This window comes from Protopterus annectens, chromosome 7.part0, assembly GCF_019279795.1.
Source record: "Protopterus annectens isolate FY-2018-M chromosome 7.part0, PAN1.0, whole genome shotgun sequence".
In the NCBI taxonomy this organism is placed as follows: domain Eukaryota; kingdom Metazoa; phylum Chordata; order Ceratodontiformes; family Protopteridae; genus Protopterus; species Protopterus annectens.
Window position 1 is genome coordinate 1,404,145,314 of NC_056739.1, and position 19,348 is coordinate 1,404,164,661.

Below are 19,348 nucleotides of genomic sequence, written 5' to 3' on the forward strand. Positions count from 1 at the left end.
AGTAATAAACCTTATTTTACATGGATGGTCGTGCTGTGTCTTTTTGTTACTGGACTGACTCCCTTTAATCAGACCTCATTAAACCAGTAATTGAATATAATGTCCTCTTTGCCAGGTGTCTGTCCAGACACATGCAACAACTGGAAAGCTCACAGAGATACCTTACTAAAAAGATACAAAACCAGAACAATATGTCCTATATGGACCAACTCAAGGTCCTGTCACCATAATCAGTGTCCTACAGACTGCTAAGAGGTGACCTGTGTCTGGCATACAATGTATCCTCCTTACATATTAATCGGTGAACCTATATTATAAATGGTCAACATGTTAAATGATCAACACAAAAAACATTGACATAAACTCAGCAACCATTCTTAATATTAATAACTACACCATAGCACACAGCACATCAATAAAGTAATCAAATATCCTTTTCTTATGTACTACCCCATAACCAACCACAGCTCAAATTTGCTGAAAACTGATAGTGTTATGGAAAGGGCTTCATAAGGTAAGCTGCATGTTAGGGTTGGGGTAAGGACAGGGTTAAGGTTAGCACTCATTACTTATGGTGGAGCAAGTACTAAGTCTTTGTCTATCCAGCCTAATGTGTTCCCCTCCAACTTTTCTAACACAGTATCTACTTGTTCTCATATCCACTGTGTTCCTCAGAGATCTCTGAAGCAGTAAGTAATGTTCTTCCCAGCCTCTTGCTTTCTCTTCCTTCATTTCTAATATATTCTCCATCTTCTTTCTGTCTTTCTTTTCTCTGAAATATATTTCACTGTCAGTAACAAGAGAAGTGAAAAGGTTCAGGAACTTCTGGATTTGGCTGTAGATTTAGATACAGCATTGTTGTTTTCACCACATGTCGATAAGATGTGTCTATCAACCTTTAAAACTGACATATACTTTCTAACAATCTAAGCTGAAATATATAAGTATTATTTGATCTTCTTTTAAAAAGGAACAAAGATTATGCACACTTATAAGCTCTGACAACTCAGCCATCTGTCCATCCAAAACACTTTTTTTTCCCATTTTTGTACATGGGGTCAGTGTCACTTCAAGACTGACAATCATCTAGAGCCAAGGTTTAAAACACCAGGTGGCTAACCCTGTAAAAACAAACAAAAATAACTGAAAACATGACTCAGCTGTATCTGCAAAAGGCTCACGAGGCGAGATCTATTCTCTCAGACCTAAACAGCGGACCACAATGACCTCCTACATGTATAAAAAGCACACCATGATGAGTTATTTTCTCGTTACCTTAATAGAATCTCCATACCAGGTTTTGCAAAGCTGATACATACTTTAAGCAGGAATTATACAAGGAACTTATTTCCGATAGAGGAAGATGGAATGCTCTTCAGACTTCAGTAAAGAATATCAGTTATCATGATGAGTTTTAGAAAACCCTGTATGACAATGTTGATAAATTTTACAGGATTTGGCAGACAGATAGTTGAGCAGAAGCCAGCATGAATATCCTTTAGTAATTAGGTAATTAGGTGCTCTTTATTCATTATAGTTATCCTGTACTCTAATAAATACCATCTAGTGTAATTGCACTGTAACTGCACAAACTTTGTACAGTATATTTGCATTGCTGTTTTTTTATCCAAGTTTACTGGTGATACATGTGCTATTTTTGAATATACTACTGACATGAACCTCTTTACATAGTAAAAAAGCAAACTACCCTGCTTCTGTTATTTCTCCTTGTAGCATATGTTACTCATGGGATACCAAAGATCACAAAACAGTAGTTAATTATTTTATATGTACATCTATATCTAGATAGCTAGAGATAAAGTCCATTTGAACAAACAAATATAAGTTCATACACGTGTTAATAAATAAATTAGTAAGCAAGATTAGACTGTCATACTATCATGCTACTTTGGTCTTAAATGCACATGCTTAATACATTTGTAAATTAACTTGTACATTTATATTTCTTGTTCTGCCATGAATCCTGCTGATGTTTACAAAGCAACATGAATCCTGCAGAATAGGTTTGTGCTTTATTTGTGCATTTTGGATACAACATCAAACAGGATTCTTTACCTGGTAAATAAGAAACATTAATAAATTGTACAGTCTTTGACCTGGGCAAGCTATTAAATCTTGTGTGTGATTTCTGCTATAAGACTGACATGGCATATGCTATGTTGCAGGTTGATTTCTCTTCCCTGTCCCGTTATCCTGGGAGTCTGTTGCAATTCATCACCAATGCATTCAACATTCTCAACTAATAAAAGTTTGTTTTCTTTTATAGTGGATTATAGAATGGCATTAGAACTATCTGCATTACAAAATTAATTAATCATTAATTAGTAATAGTAATAGCAATTAATATTTAATTAATTAATTAATTAATTAATTAATTAATTAATTAATTACCTTTTAAATTCTGACTAAATAACATCTATTCCTTAATTTAACCACAATATTCATTGCCATAGTTACATAACAAAAATGTTAAACTGCATGCTACCACCAAAAAGAATAGATACAACCCCTGCAGCACTTTGGTTTGTGTGTCCTTACCTTATACAGTTGATACTAATTCACTTAATAACTATTATGCTACAATGAATGTGCTGTAATAAAATATAGGCACTTAAAATGCATGAACTCGTGTGTTTATATATACGTGGTGTTTGAAGGCCTCAGACACAGACCAGTACTGAAAATGGCTGTCTTTGGATCAGCCGAGTTACCCCTAAAGAGACAAACTATAAAACAATGACCACACTTCTAGGCATAGCAATGTCAAAACAAATTTATAGTGGACACTAAATGCTGGGTTGCACTGGGGAAGTCTACCTTGCAGACACAGTATTTTTTACATTTGCCACCGGTACTAAAGAGAAGATCGCTATTTACTAACATGTTTAAAATGTACCCAACATTTTTGGCTGTGCAACACATTTATGAAAACAAAGCTATTTCCATATTTTTACAGCCATGCATAACATGTAGGATAGGCAGATGATTTGTATAGTTCTGATTTAACATACTTGAAATCACGCACTGAGACAATGAAGCATGTTATAGACATAGACAGACAAGTCATTCTTCAACTACATTTGCAAATTACAAAGCAGAGATACATTTTCAGACCAAAAGGTACACTCTACATTAATATCTGCCAATTAATCTTTACTTAAACATTAGACAGAAATATGATTTTTGGTTCACTTCTTGGCTATGGTGCTTTCTGTTTAGACTGAGTATTCAGTCTGCACTTGTTAGGTAAACTAGCATTCTCCAAATTGCCATAGTTGTGGACATAGTGTGTGATGTAGTAAAACACTAACTAGACAAAAGCCAATAGAAAAAAAGCACTGTTGGCAAAATGGATTGATTCTATCTAAACTAACTGAAAAATAAACTAACTAAAAACATAGCTAAACTATGGATCTAACAAACCTCAATATCCACAGACATATCATTTCCAAAGCAATATTTAGCAATGCAAAGACATGCTATAGCTGCACTGAGCAGCCTTTCATTAGACAGCTCATAATCATGTTTATGAATTGAAATAACTGTGCTAGCCTTTCTAGTACTGACCCATGCAATGCAGTTGCACAAACAACCTAGTGACTTACAGACAGACAGATACACACATATCCACACAATCGTGTCCACACACACACACACACACACACACACACACACACACACACACACACACACACACACACACACACACACACACACACACACACACACACACACACACACACACACACACACAAACACACACACACACACACCATACACTTGTGCATAGGCACACTCACCCACACATACAAACAGTATTTTTGTGGAGCTAATAGCCCTGCTTTGCTATAGTTAACACATGTAGTACTAAGAGATCTGCTCCTGCCATAGCAAGTACTGGGCATACACTATCAAAAGACAGTGCATAAGTTTTCACTTTATAGCTCACACAGCACCAACTCTTTGAATTGCTCTAACATACTATTCCATATGAAAATTTCTGGACTAGAAAGCATTGCTAATTCAGATTGGCCTAACCCCAGGACTGCTGTATTTGTATGTGGCCCTCACCAGAGAAACCACTGGCATAGTAATGGCCTGTGCCTTCATACCACTGTAGTGATAGAGATGTCTTTGAATGCCTCGAGCATAATGCTTGTGCAGTCTTGCTGAGAACATGATTTCACATTACATTATGCATTTCTAAATTCCAAACAGTCTTACCCTCATTGTGCTCCTAGACTGCAGAAAAAGCTAACACTACAAAAGGGAAAAAAAAAACAGAAGAAAAAAGTTAAAAATTACCTCTGAAGAGGAGCATAAAGCCACTCATGAGCTACTCCATGCATGACACCTATGCAAACTGTTTAAAATCCTCTTCAGCAGGAAAGCAGGCAATTAATGCAGCCTATTAAAGTTAATGGAAAACAGTAATGCAACATTAAAATGGCAGAATAAAAATGGATAAATTAATTATGTCAAGGGACTTCTTTGTGTGGTGCATGAAATATCTTTTACTGTACGACTGAAGACCTTGGTTCATAACTTGTGAGCGATATATGTAATTTTATCTAAACTCAAAATATTAAAAAAATGTTGAAATTCATTTCATCTTAAAGACAATTAATCCAATCACATTTAATAGAAAGCTGTAGTAGGCTAGAGGGAATCAGTGCTGGTGTGGTTGAGGATGTTACAAGGCAAATAAGTCTTGTGCATCGTTTGTACCATGCCAGTGCGCACCTATACATTTGTATTGGCATGTCAGCAGTAATTCAGTGTGTGTGTTGTTTTCTCCTTTCTTTGCAGTTGTGTAACCAAGAAGTCACTATATTTAAGTAAGGTGAGAATGACAGGGAAGTCCACTCATAGAGGTTTCAGTGAGGTTTTCGTCTTGCAAAAAAAAACAAAAAACGGAGGTGTATTCGCTGCATATGAAATTTTAGATGAAATGTGATCCAACTATATGTTTTTGATTACTTTTTTGATGTTTTGCGATTACATGAAAAATTTAGCCATAACGTAATATACCCATAACAGACACATGCATGCATGCTCGCATACATACACAATGGTAACAGCATTCATTGAGTATAGTGAGAATCAGTTCTTCAGATCAACTCAATGTCTGGTACTTAGGTAGTACTGACCAACCAAAGTCAAAGCCTATGGAATATGTTAAATTAATCAGGGCTTGACTTTGGACTGTGGAGACATCTTGGTCTGAAGTAGATAAAAGTTTACTCTCCCTCACAGTAAGGGAAATAGCAGTCTCAAGGATTCCTTCACTCATACCACTTGTAAAAGTTTGAGGCTAGCATTTCTTGCAAAAATGGTTCAGAAAATCTATAGCATCATTAAATGTCTTTGTTACTGTCTCAGTCAAAATAAATAAATAAAAGTAATAAATAAACAAATGCAGCAAACAAACCAACACTTGCTTTCAAGCCGTACCCTGTTTCTCTCCTTGGCCACGGCCCTATAATTATTAACAATGCTCATTATCCCACAATGCCATAGCAATAGTTTTAATTGAAGACCGCTGCCTCAGAACAACAAATACACAAAATAATACCTAGAAAGTCTCATGTCTTAGCAAATGCAGAGAAGTATACCCATCTGCTCAATCATACATTCTTTGCGGCAAACAAATAATTCAGAATAAGTAATAGTAACTTTTTTGGTTTAGAAATTCTAAGCGGATATGCAAACAAACAGAATATTTTTTTTGAATTTAGTATATTTGCATAATATTCTTCCAGATGTTGTTTGCATTACTTACCACATACAACTGTTTCCACAACACTGCCCATTCCTGTAAGGTTGCTGTGACCTCTGTCACTACAGGGTCTTCTACTGGAACAACAGTTTCATACAGCCTGTCACAAGAACAAATACAAAGAAGAGAAGCATTACTATTTAGTAGATGGCAGTCAAACAAGCATATGTACAGTTTGTCAATTCCAGATGAAATATTATTGCAGCTTGATAGTCAATCCCATTTCAGTAGTGCTTTAGGTAACAAATGAAAATGCAGCACAGATTTTTTTCTTCTTGTGGTTCATAATTTTTTATTTGTAGAATATGGTTGTGCATGTGTGTGTGTGTGTGTGTGTGTGTGTGTGTGTGTGTGTGTGTGTGTGTGTGTGTGTGTGTGCGTATTAGTGAAGGTAGTGTATTGCTATCAAAAGTAATTACCAGAAAAGAAGTCAGGCAGACTAATTTAATTCCCGGTCTTTCAATTTGTGCATTTTGAACATGGTTTAGAGAACGATAGCCAAAAATCTAAAATTTGTACCTTACTTTCTTGAAACTTATAACAAAATGTGGATGGAACACATTTTCTGAAACATAGCACACATCTAATGTTTATGTTCTGACATTATTTGCATCCCACTTAGCCACAAATTCTCTCATTCAGATTTACAGCACTTGAAAAGCAGACCACACATAACGCTGTTGTTTTAACACAACGTAATTGTCATACTGACTTTTTGGCATTTAATGCCATGTTTGGTGGCAGAGGCTAGATTATTTAATACATGTAATCTTATTAAACAGAACTGATCAAGTCAATACTAAGGAAAGATATCAGCAATCCTATGTCCCTAAAAATAACCTGTAATATGTCTCTCGGCTGTCCATATTTTTGCAGAATGTCCAGATTTTTTTCTCATATTTTTGGTCTGTTTCTCATAAATTTTGTGATTTTCTGGCAAATCACTGAAAATTGAAGTCAGTAAATAATGACACACACGAGTTTCACACTTGTTTCGCACTTGTTATTCTTCAGAAAATGCATCCTAACACAAAATCAAGAATTCTATCAACTTTCTAAGTTTATAAGAACAATATTCAGAATGTGTCATAGGTTCATAGGTGTTTACTAGGCTAACAACCACAAGGGCCATTTTAAGCCTAGTCATCCATCTGAAATCTCTGACTACATCTGATACCCTTGATAGGTGTAAGCATGGGCCTGGGAGATGAACCATTTACAGGTTACCTGTCTGCATTAGAGACACAGGTGCCAAACCAGGGATGAATTTCCAGTTTCCTATCCAATTGTCCAAGTTTCACTTGGATTAGGGAGGAACTCTGCTTCACATGGATGGGGGGCCTGTTCCATAGACAGAGTACTCTCTGGGATACAGAGAGATGTCCCTATTTTGGGGTCTTTGTCACCCATTATTTTAGGCTTTGTCCAGATTTCATGCTGGTTGAGAGGTAGGATCTACAATATAGTCATCATTTAGTTTCCACTAGAAACCAAGAGCCAGAAGAGTTTATTCATGCTTATGTGATTGAATTGAAAACACTGAAGCACACAGTTAAGCTAAAAACCATCCCTATTCATAAATATAGTATTCTATTGCACATAGACACAGGCAATTTACATTGAGTTGTGCACACAGGACACTGTATTTGTTTCATAAACTGAGACACAGTGTCAGTCAGTGAACACTCACAACTCTATGAATCATTTACCCTGTATTTGTGGCAGGAGTGGGCAAATTTACAGGGCTACAGCACCTTAGGTATAGTTTGCTGGTGTATGATGGAACACAGTCACAGAATACCATCCTGGCATAAGAGGCCAGTATACATGGGTATCAAACTTCCTACCACTGTCACAGTCATCTGGCATGATACTCCAACTCCATACAGGTAACCATACCACAGTAAGGCTGCATAACTGGGGATATGAAATACATAGCATGCCAACATGTATGTAAAAATAATTTACATAATAAACATGAAAAAAACATAATTACAATACAACAGCAATGCAATTATGTATACAGCTTCATACATAATGTCGAGGAGCATGTGTCCTATGACATTCGCCAGTGCCATTTGGGCACAGCAGTGAACTAAGTGGCCTCCTGAGTTAATGCCAGTTTTGACTGCAAGGGGGATGCGCCAATGGACTATATGTTTGGGAACATGTGACTGGATAATGGTCCTGCATGAAGTGGATGGGTGGGTACTGGTCTCTGCAGGCCATCTTGTGGCACTAGCTATAACTGAAGGAAGCTGCTGGTACATATGGAAGATGAGTTAGATCCCCATCTGGCTCAAGTACCACAGAAGATGGCAGACAGTCCAGTGCGCATCAACATGGACTGTATCCTGCAGGAACTAGAGCCAAGAAGAGCAAGTAGGAGTACAGTGCTGAATACACCATGGACTACAAAATATAGGGTGGGTATGATGTCTAAAGTACTGACCTGGTGGGACTGTGGGGGTCCTGTGATCAGGATATAGCAGTGCCCACAACTTTTATGTCTCCCTTCTTCTCAGGTTGTATCTCTTAGCAGCATTGTTCATTGTTTCTGGGTATTCCCATTTTTTGTGTCACTCTCCACCCAAGCTGTGCCCACAGCTTGGTGCATATGTGCCCTTCTGGTAGATACCATTACCATGCTGCATTCTGTACACTGTCAGTCTACAGAGGAGCCCATGGTTTCTGCTATGATGCCATCTTTATACCTGTCGCTCAGAGGGATCGCACATATGCTGTGTCATGCCAGCAATGAACCCATTGGGGGTCCCACCTGTCTGTCTCAGCTAGTGAGGCATAGCCCTCTTGGCTGTGAACCCCTAAGCATTTAAGCATTCCATGAGTGAAAGGTCCCTGATAAAACATGGTGTGGGGGGGGTTGACCATGAAGAGATACACTGTGAGGAGAGGCAGTTTCAGGTGAGAGGTGACAGCTTATGTTAACGCAGTGGATGGCCATGGCAGATTTGTCACTGAATGCCAATGTAGGTGAAGAGACCTGTGGCTGAAGGCTAAAATCAGGGTAGTTATGGTGCAGGATATCCTGAATCATTGTCACATCCCTGTCACAGATTTGCTCTTAACAGAAGATGAGAAACCTTTGCTTGTCTCCCTGCCAGAGATTTCCTTAATGGTACTCTCAAGGTGAGTGGGAGGTCAGGGTTCCTCATGCAGGGGGATAAGTAACACATCTGTGTAAATGTCCATTTCTCATTATCATATTCTAGTGCATGTAACGTTCTGTTTAGTACTAATGTTTCTATCTCATTCCACAGTGAATGTTGAGAAAAGTGCATCAAAGGATGAGGGCCACTAAGTGGGAGGATATTTGATCAGACAGGCTGCACTCTTTTAGAATTCTCACTTGGAGTATCTCTCTTTCCTTATCATTTGCATGACATGGATGGCCAGGCACTGAAGAAAGGAGTGGTGTTTCCATGGCTGCCACAGATGCTGCTGACATCACAATGGAACAGGCACAGGGGATGGATTCACTTCCTCTTGTGCAAACAACAATTAGGTCTGCCTCTGGCACTGGTAGTGATGATGGCATGCCTGAAGTCTCCATAGAACAAACTGTATCCACTTCTGGGTTACTCAGAGTATCCCGTGGAAACAACTCTGCTTCCTCTATTAGGGTCTCAGCCAACACACGTTGGTCATGTTAGGGGCACCTCACCAGACCTATCTGCTCTATACAGTAGCAGTGCTTCTGCTGGATGAAAGTAGAGCTCAGATTGGAGGTGTTGTAACACCTCATCATCCCAGGAACAGGCCTGCTGTGGTGCCACCACAGCACTGCCATTCCAATAAGATGCTGGAGGCATGGGATAGGGTGGTTGTAGCTGCCAGATATTGTGGATTGCACAGCTTGTGGGTGCAATCCATCTCTGCATCTGGACTAAATACCAAGGACTGCACCTTGCACCATGTGCTCTATGCAGCCGGTGTGCAGTCTGACAGGAATCACTGACCACATTAGGTTAGTGACCATCATCCTATCATATGATGTTTCATACCACTGCAGCATTGTGTCACTTACAGATAATGCAGTCTGAATTAATTCAGGCTTTGTCACATAATGCATTACTCCAACTAGGTGTTGTATGCTGTTTCAGTCATGAGCCCCTGAAACAGATAACTATGCAATCATACTAGTCATTCGATGCACCTGTGGTAGCTCCTCATACATTGTAACGCAGTCTATATATGGTTGTCCATGTTTACTGGTACATCCTCTGTCCAGATAATAAGACATGTTGCTCTGCAAACATCTGTCATAACTACCACAGTGGTGGCAGGCATTTAAGCCTTGCCATTACAGAGGGCTTACACATATGCATATGTGTGGGTTAGAGGATGGTCAGCACTGGCAGGGCCATCTATCTCTCATGAATTCTGTTGTAAGGGAACTTGGTTATTACATTACTGGGGAGACCTTGAGTTCCTGGAATTCATGTCAGCTCACTGTAGGTAATTTTGACAAATGGAAAAAAAAAATATTTGTTGAAACCACCTTCAACAAACAACTTTAGAATTTGCTTTATAAGGGGGCAAGCCCCTTGCAATCCCCATGTGGTGAACTCCTCCCCACCCACAGACTTATATATACCAGTTCAGAAGTCACACAACAGTGGAGAAAGAAACAAATTCCACTATCACCAAATGTAATTTCAGTGAACAGCACTCACATTTTTTCAATCACATGATATGCTACCAAGGTCCTGGCCATTGTGTACCGACAGTTCTTGTTACAGCCTGCAAGTAGTTTGACTAATGATGTCTCTAACTCTGAACCCTTGATATATATATAGCAATATTGTACACATGCTTGTTTAACTATATTTTATACATCTATACATGCCATCCTGTTTCTGTGCTACGGTTACTAATGCATATGCCTATTTTTTACAGGTATCATTTCTTATATTAACCCCAAGACCTGTGCAGCTGCTTTGTTCTTTGTCATTATCTCTGCTATGACTATGACATCTGTCCACATTTTAGTAAGGCAGAGGTGTTGTGGTGGTTCTTTTCTTTCATCATAACTATCAAACACTAGCTGAATATATATGTAAAATACCTTCCGAGGTGTATACTGCAGTGCACCACTGGAGGTCTCCAGACTGCAGAAATGTATTAGCAGCTGCTGAAAGATACATTCTTTAGTTATCTATCCACATTCATGGACACAACTATAGGCCTCCTGTACAGGTACCCGAGTTGAGTATATTGGTGTCGGTTGCCATGGTTTCCATGGGATATCTCATATCTTCTAAAAGATGTCCATATCGTACCAATTCCACCCCCACATCCCTTACTTCCCTTCATGAAATACTGACTAGCATACCATAACAGGGAGCAAGTCTTGGAAGCACTTACTAAGGCTAGAAACACAACCTCAGTGGGCCCCGACAATATCCCAGGATGCCTACTAAACAGCTGGAAATATGAGCTATCAGCACCACTTGAGTCACTTTTCAACTATAGCCTTGAAACAGGCTTTGTACCATGAAAATGGAGGACTGCAATGGTTGTCCCACTTCACAAGGTGAACCATCAACTAACCCCAGAAACGTCAGACTTATTAGCCTGACTAGTCTAATACGCAAAGCCATGGAATAAATTATCATGGAAATGATCAACAAAGACATAGGAAACCTTCAGATACTGGACCCAATGCAGTATGACTTTTTCAATGGAAGATCACACCAACTAAACCTGGTGTTTTTTTTTTTTGAGGAGGCACCAAGGCAAAGGATGAGAGGTAAATCATGCATATTAGCTGGCTGGACCTGGCTAAAGCTTTCAGTGCAATATGTCAGTCGTGTATAGTTGACAAACTCACAGAACTGGGAATAAACCCCTAAATAACTTGCTGGATTGCCAGCTGGCTCACAGACAAGACCCAAGAAGTCAGGATTTGTGATACAATCTCTACTAAGAGACTGGTTAGAAGCAAGGTACCACAGGGATCCATGCTAGGACCACTATTAATGGGCATCTACTTCTCTGAGGTAAAGGCTAATGTTACGGGTCTTTGGCTGACCAAGTTTGCAGATGACTGCAAACTATGAGCTATCATATGCTCCCCATTTTACAAGATGGTCTAACACAGACAAATGTGCCAAAGTCACTGATTAAAAAAAGGGCAGAAATTGAATAATTTATGTAATGTTGCTTAGACTATATGATATATAGCAATATGTGTGAAGTATAATGTTTGTAAATGTAAACTTGTTAATACAATTTGATTACTTTTATATAAATGTAAATTTGCCTGTGTCACAAGTTATAATTCAATAAAGGTGTTTTTAAAAAAAGCTGAATGCCAAGAAATGCATTACAGCATCTTTTGGGAAAACTGTCATCCAGGCTAATTACTCTTTTGATAAGACACCCCTAAGAGCTGTCACAGTAGTCAAAGATCTAGGAAAGTATGCAGACAGTATCCGGCCTTTGACCAACATGTCGCCAAGGTAATAAGAAAATCATTCCACACTGTCCATCTTATAAGTAAGGGCATGGCAACCAGGTCCAAGGTAGTCATGGTGTCACCTTACTCAGCCCTTACAGACCCATCATTGAGTACAATGCTCCCTTTGGCATGTACCTGACCAAACATATGCAACAGGTGGAATGCCCACAAAGGTTCCTTAACCGGAGAATCCAGGGAATAAACACATTTTCTTATACAGTTTGACTTAAAGCTTTATCCCTATATTTTGTATCCTACAGGCTATTAAGAGGTGATCCATGCCTCGCATATGGGGCATCCTTGGATCCAGCGCTGATGGACCTTTTGCACATCTGCAAAATTAGCATCAGAATCACTACATTCAAGGATTTAAATTTTGCTTGTGACATAAATAAGACATTTTGGCAAGACAGATATTTGTCTCAGAGGATGTCCATTCAATGGCACAGGCTCCCCATCCATGTGAAGCAGAATCCATCCTTAACCACATGTAAGTGTAGCCTTAACCAAAGGATGGGAAATTGAAAAATTCACTGTAGGTCTGTCCCTCATGTCACTGACAGACATAGGCAGGGAGTAATGATCAAACTAACATCCCCCCCACATAACCTCTAGAAATGTCCTAAGTAACATACCCCCCCAATAAATTCCATGATTCATAAGGACACAACTGGGCTGGATCGCAAAGCTAGGCTTATAAAGGCCCTGGTGGCCATTAGCCTAGTATATAACCATGAACCTAAGAAGATACTATTACAATTATTAGACCTCATTTTAAAAATACCACATGACAGAGATCTTTCTATAGGCTAGGCCCACCATTTGGAATCAGCTACTTGCTGAACTAAGGCAGCAAGGTACACTTCAGATACTTAGAAACAAACTAAAAGAAAAATTGTTTAAGGACACCAAATGCTCTTGCTTCTATGACAATGAATAGTCCATATGGACTGTAGTCATATATTTTTTGAAAAGGCATATTTGTAACAAATGGTCACTGGATGAATACCTACCTTATTTATTCAGGCATATAGGGATTTAGAGATAACTACCTGTGGGAATTGGATGGGGTTATCAAAGAATAGTAGAGTATTATCAGACAACCTCTGTAGGTGATTATATAATACTAATTGTCTCTCTCAGACAGTAGCTGATGTATGAAATAGACTACCACATCACATTAAAGCAAGCGCTAGTTCAGATACTTTAAGAACAACTTGGACACTTAGTATGAGAATGACTGCTCTGGTCTACTGCTATTATCACCTATGCCTGAAATATTTGCATGTTTGTATGTATGCATTGAGAAAGAGTTTAGTTTATGAAGATTATGGTCAGGGTTAGAATGGATATTTCCATTACACTTCAGGGTTACTGAAACATGGGGAAGTAGCATAGAGACATTTCTTTTTTTTAATTTTAATCTCAAGGCAAGTTTGAGGATATGCATTTTGCTGTTCAAGAGAAATGGTTTAAAGTAATGGAACTAGTTACAGCTGTACAGTGTAGGGCATATGCAATATGGGTAGTTAGTGTTAAGTAAGGGATCAATAATATGTGAAAGGTTTACAAGGTATAGATTAAAATGACATTGTGTAAGCTAACCAAGCAGTGTTTTTGGTAAGAATAGAAGCAGGAGATTTAGGTCTGTGATATTAAATTGGGGGGGGGGGGTTGTAATATTTATAGTGAGAAGAAGCGTGTATTCATGAGAGGAAGTAAAGCATTACATTTAAAGTAGTGCGGCTGTAAGAAGTGAAGCAGATAGAGTGGTTATTACTTGCAGGTAGACTTTTAAGTACTTAATGAAGAAATCTTAGGCTATACAGTTATGGAGGATGAACGTGAAAAAATACTGGTCTATAAAATGACAGTTAGTTTGGAAATAGTTGTATGGAGGGTAAGATTCCAGGGAGGTTATAAGAAGAGAGATTAGAATTTGGCTGGCCAGTATGAAGGTGTCATTGAGAAGTTACGTAAGGGGGTGAAGCAGGTGAGGTGGTGTAGCAATTGGATTGTTATGGTACAAGGTGAAAATCTGAGACAGTGGGAAATTTTGTGGCGGTGCATATGGATATCATTCAGCTGGATGGTGTTTATGGCTGGTTGAGATTAAATAGTGATGCAGTGCAAGAGGAAGTGGTGAAGTCAAGTTAATTAGAGTGTTGAGCTATAGGCGTTCCTGTGGTTCTGAGCAAAAGTGCTTGGATGATGTACTGGTAAGTAAAGTTTTTGTTAATCTATGATCAGCACCAGCTGCCCCCGTCCATGAGCGACATAGGTGCCACCACAGGGGTGAATTTATGAGCCTATATTAGACTGTCAAAATCTTCTTCCATCGACAGCTTATTCACTGACGTATTCAATGAAACTAACTTCAGTGAACATCAACATTTTTTTACAGGGTAAATGACTAATTGGCCAGTACCCCACCGAAACACGCATCACACTAAATTAAACCCATCCCAGTAGGGGCTTTGCCCCCATATCTCCTAATGTGGGGGGCCACCCCCACCCCCCAACTATATATGCCAGCTCTGAGATCACACTACGGTGGGAAAAAGGAAAAAGTTGTGTTGTTGGCCAATTGGTTACTTACCCTGTAAAAAATTGCATTGTTCACTGAAGTTAGTTTTGATGGATAGGGGTCGATGATTAAGCTATCAATGAAAGAAGATTTTCTATGATCTAATATATACCTGAATTTACAGTCTCCCACCCAGTTGTCCAGGCTGCACTCTACTTAACATGAATTGGGAGGTTATTCCAGAGTAGCGGCAGTTTGTGGTAGACATATCTGTCTCTCCAGTATGTTTTGTTTAAATCACATGCTAGGTTGAGATCTCTAGAACAAGTGACTCTTGTCCCATTTGATCTGCAGATGTGCAGCATTTCCATTAGAGCAGGGCCAGAGACTGCTCTATATGCCAGGCAGAGGTCACCTCTCTGCAGCCTGTAGAACACAGAGTACAGTCACAGGGCTTTCATTCTTTCCATGCAGATCATGTTTTGGAGTGCCTGACTTCTCTTGGTCAGGAACCTCTGTGGTCTCTGCAACTGCTGCAGGTATCTGGTGAGGAACATTGAAAAGGGAGTCTTGTACTCTATTAGTGGTTTGATGAGGGTGGAGTATAGAGGATTATAACATCCTTGGTCTTGGATGCGATGCCCTTACTTATGAGGTGTGCAATGTAAAATGCTTTCCTTACCACTGTGGACACATGGTGATCGAAGTTTAGACTGCCATCAACTTGTGTTCCCAAGTTACGTGCCACTGGGTTCGTGCTTAGGGGGGTGCTGCCTATATTGTAATTTGCAGGGGCTACCTCTTTGCTAAAGGGTACAATGCAGCACTTTTTGCATTCAGTTTTAGACCATGGCTTTGGCACCAATTATTTGTCTGTGCTAACTACTCCTGCAATATGCTAATATCTTTAGGGGACTGAATGATTGCTCCCAGTTTGCAGTCATCTGCAAACTTGGTAAGCCACAGGCCATCTATTTTCACCTGGACTTCTGAGAAATAGATTCAAAACAATAGAGGACCCAGCACAGAACCTTGTAGGACCCCACACTGGTAACTGTTCTGCTGGTGGAGTTGGAATCTCCAACTTTGACAGTATGGGTTCTGTCGGTGATCTGGTTGCCATCTAGTGACATATGGTTTAATCCCCAACTGGGAGAGTTTCTCAATAATACCTGAGTGGGAGATTGTGTTGAAACCCTTGGCTAAGTCATAATAGATGGTATGTACTGCTTTGCCTTCATCCAGGGCTTTGGTGACATTCACAAAGAAGTCTACCAGGTTTAGAAGCATGATACACCCTTAACGAAGTCAAACTGGGTGAGGCCAAGAGTTTGAAGGTTGCCTGTGTCCTTGCTGATAAGGTCCATGATGATTTTTTTTCCATGGTCTTGTTGATAAAGCTGGTTAAACTTATGGGTCTATAGTTCCCGGGGTCAGTTGATGGGCCCTCTGTGCAAGGGGCTTACAATTGCTGTTCTCCACCCTGCTGGAACAAAGCCAGTGCTCAGGCTATGGTTAAAAAGACAGTTGCTACAGTTTATAGCCTGTCTGCACAGATCACTACAGCACTCAGATACAACTCAGCGAATGCTTCTGGTAGGGAAGTGGACTTCCAACAGTGAGATAATGGTGCCATAACACCAATATACTAACTCTAAGGCTGCACAACATTAAAAGTAAAAGTTAGTTTTCATAAAAAAAAAAAAATCAGCTGCTCCCTTTACTTTTGACTTGTTGCAATCACAGAGTTAGTATATGTAGAGAGTTGGGAGAGGGGCAAAGCCAAGCTCCTATACCAGAGGGTTCCTCCAGTATAAAATATTTACTAAACCAGATATAATCAGAAAGTATTTTCTTTATTAAATTACACGGTCACCACTACATGCAGAACATGAATTATTATCTGACTAGTACTGGTCGTCAGACTCGGAAAAGAAAGGACTCTAGACTTATTTAGAGAAAAGCAGTTAAGGTGGGCTGCTCACCTATGAGGACTGAAATATTATTTCAGCACCTAAGAATTAGTCAAGAATATGACTGACTAGTGCACACAACAGAAATATGTTGAAGGTCTACTGTGAGAGATGGTGTAGTAAAAGAATAAAACATTTGTAAGAGGATTTTCACATGAAGTTCATTTCTTAGTGAAAGACACTGGTTCACATGAAGCACTCAGAAGTTAAGAACAGGAGTTGGTTTCATGATTTGGATGTTTATGGTCAAATGGTGTGCTTCAAGCAATTTGTTGTGCATTACATTGATTGACCATACACTTTAAAGAAAATGTGATGAGTAATGGGTCTCAGACGTGAATAAAAGAGGACTTCCAATAGGGCAACAAACTGTTTTTATGTCCTGGTAGCAGAAGTTAATTCCAGAGTCATACTGTACTATGCTGATTTTCCACATATTTAAGTATATCTGAATTCTTGTACAGCACTGTTCATTGACAGGGTTCTGACATTTAACCTGCAAAAAGTGTCATTGTTCGCTGAACTTGCTTTAATCTAGCAACATACTGTAGGTGTGAGTGCATGCATGTGTGATATAGAAGAAAGGCCTTCACCCTACTTCTACCCCTCCCCCCATTGCCTCGAATCACAGCATGTAGCTGTGGCTATCCATGGGGTCACTCTAGGAGTCACACGCAACTCATAAGACAGCAAACTAGTGGCATTTATATTCATTAACGTAATCAAATAAACAACAAAAAATGCTAAATGTTGGTTCTTAAAAAAACAAACTGTGGAAGACAGAACTAAAAGAATCCAGGGCAAAGAATTCTTAAGTGCCCAAAATTCTTATGATAAAATTCTAATGACATGATTTTTTTAAGTCATGAAGCAACCTGCTTATGTAAATAAACAATGGCGTCAACAGTAAGTGGAAATGTGATATTAAAATTTTCACAAAAATATTTTCATGAACACTAATATTTTCATGAACACTGAGCTGTGTATATACATTAACTAAACTCGCTAGTACCACTACAAACTTTGCAGCAACATCTGTTTGATTAAGGTTGGACAAACAAGTTCCTCCCTTCCAAGTCTTAAAATCATGTAACCACTCAGGTAAGCTCACTAAAGATTCAGTTGTATAGTTGGTCACAACACAGTTCAAACTCCAATTAAAACTCTTGTGTCATATACCATGTGGTGTGCACCATGACTAGAACATGAGAAATGACAACACCTTTTTCAAAAAATGAAGAAACAGAAAATTACTGCACAGACTTTAGTTAATTTTCATGGCTGCAAAAAAACCATCAGAGATGGCAGGGATGGAAAGATGAATAGGAGAAAGTAGGCCCGTGGCACGTTAAAGTTCAAGTGGAAATGAGACTATCTATCAATTGTCTCATTTCCTGGTGTGATTAAAAAAAACATGGCATGAGCTGGAGTCTGATAGTCAAATTTTGAAACACTAACACAAATAAGGCAGGCATTGCACAATGGTCTTAATCTTAACAATGTGAAAGTAACAAACATCAGCTTCCTACATTACCTGTCTAAATGAAAAACGGCAAACAGAACAAAAGATGAAATGTTTTCATAGTTTCATAGGTTCATAGGTTCATATTAGGCTATCTGCCCTAGGGCATTTATAAGCCTAGCCAGAGTGTGTTTGGCTTTCGCCACCCCTTTTAAATTAATTTTGCTATGCCTTTTTTTGAGGTTAGTATACTGTGCCTCTGTCTAACAGTGACACAGAAGTGATAGCCGGGGGTAAACCTACGATCTCCCATCCACTCATCAAGATTCCTCTTGAAGAGAGTCAATGTGGGACTCTGCCTAACCTGGAATGGGATTTTATTCCAGAGTGAAGGGAGACTCTGGGTTATGAATCTGTCCCTCCAGCATGTCCTATTTATTTCAGTGCTGAAGTTCAAGTCTCTCGAGCGCGTAGCTCGATGGGATTTGGATTTTCTGAGGTGCAACATGTCCATTAATTCTGGGTTGGACATGGCTTTATACATCAGGCACAGATCGCCTCTGAGCAGGCGGTATGCCACTGAGTAGAGCTGGAGTTTCTTTAACCGGGCAGCATATGGCATCTGTTTGAGCCCTTTGATCCTCTTGGTGAGGTACTTTTGGGGTCTTTCCAGTTGCTGCAGGTGTCTGGTAAGGTACATCCCAAAAGGGGCATTGTACTCAATTATGGGCCTGATGAGGGATGAGTAAAGAGGCACGATGACCTCCCCTGATCTAGATGTGAATCCCTTCATGATTAGGTGGGCTATATACAATGTTTTTCTAACCACTTTGGCCACGTGGTTGTCAAATGAGAGATTGCTATCAACTTGGGTCCCCAGGTCCCTAATGACTTCTTCTGTACTTAATGGATTACCACCTATGTGGTAATTTGTGGGCACTTTGTTTTTGCCAAAGAGGATGACTATACACTTTTTGGCGTTTAGCTTGAGGCCATGGCTCTGGCACCAGTTGTCTGTTTCTATGAGGATGCTTGTGTCGGCTGGAGAGTTGATTATGGCGCCCAGTTTGCAGTCATGCTTTGGGCGAAGTCTTCCGTGTGG

General features: G+C 39.4%; 1 protein-coding gene across 1 annotated transcript in view; it reads right to left on the reverse strand.

Moving 5' to 3' along the window:
* DOCK3 (dedicator of cytokinesis 3) overlaps nt 1-19,348 on the reverse strand; it is a 4,843,230-nt gene that overhangs the window by 2,694,579 nt on the left and 2,129,303 nt on the right. Inside the window, exon 5 of the mRNA XM_044077993.1 lies at nt 5,804-5,900. Coding sequence (XP_043933928.1) covers nt 5,804-5,900 — 97 coding nt within the window. The remainder of the gene's footprint in view (nt 1-5,803; nt 5,901-19,348) is intronic.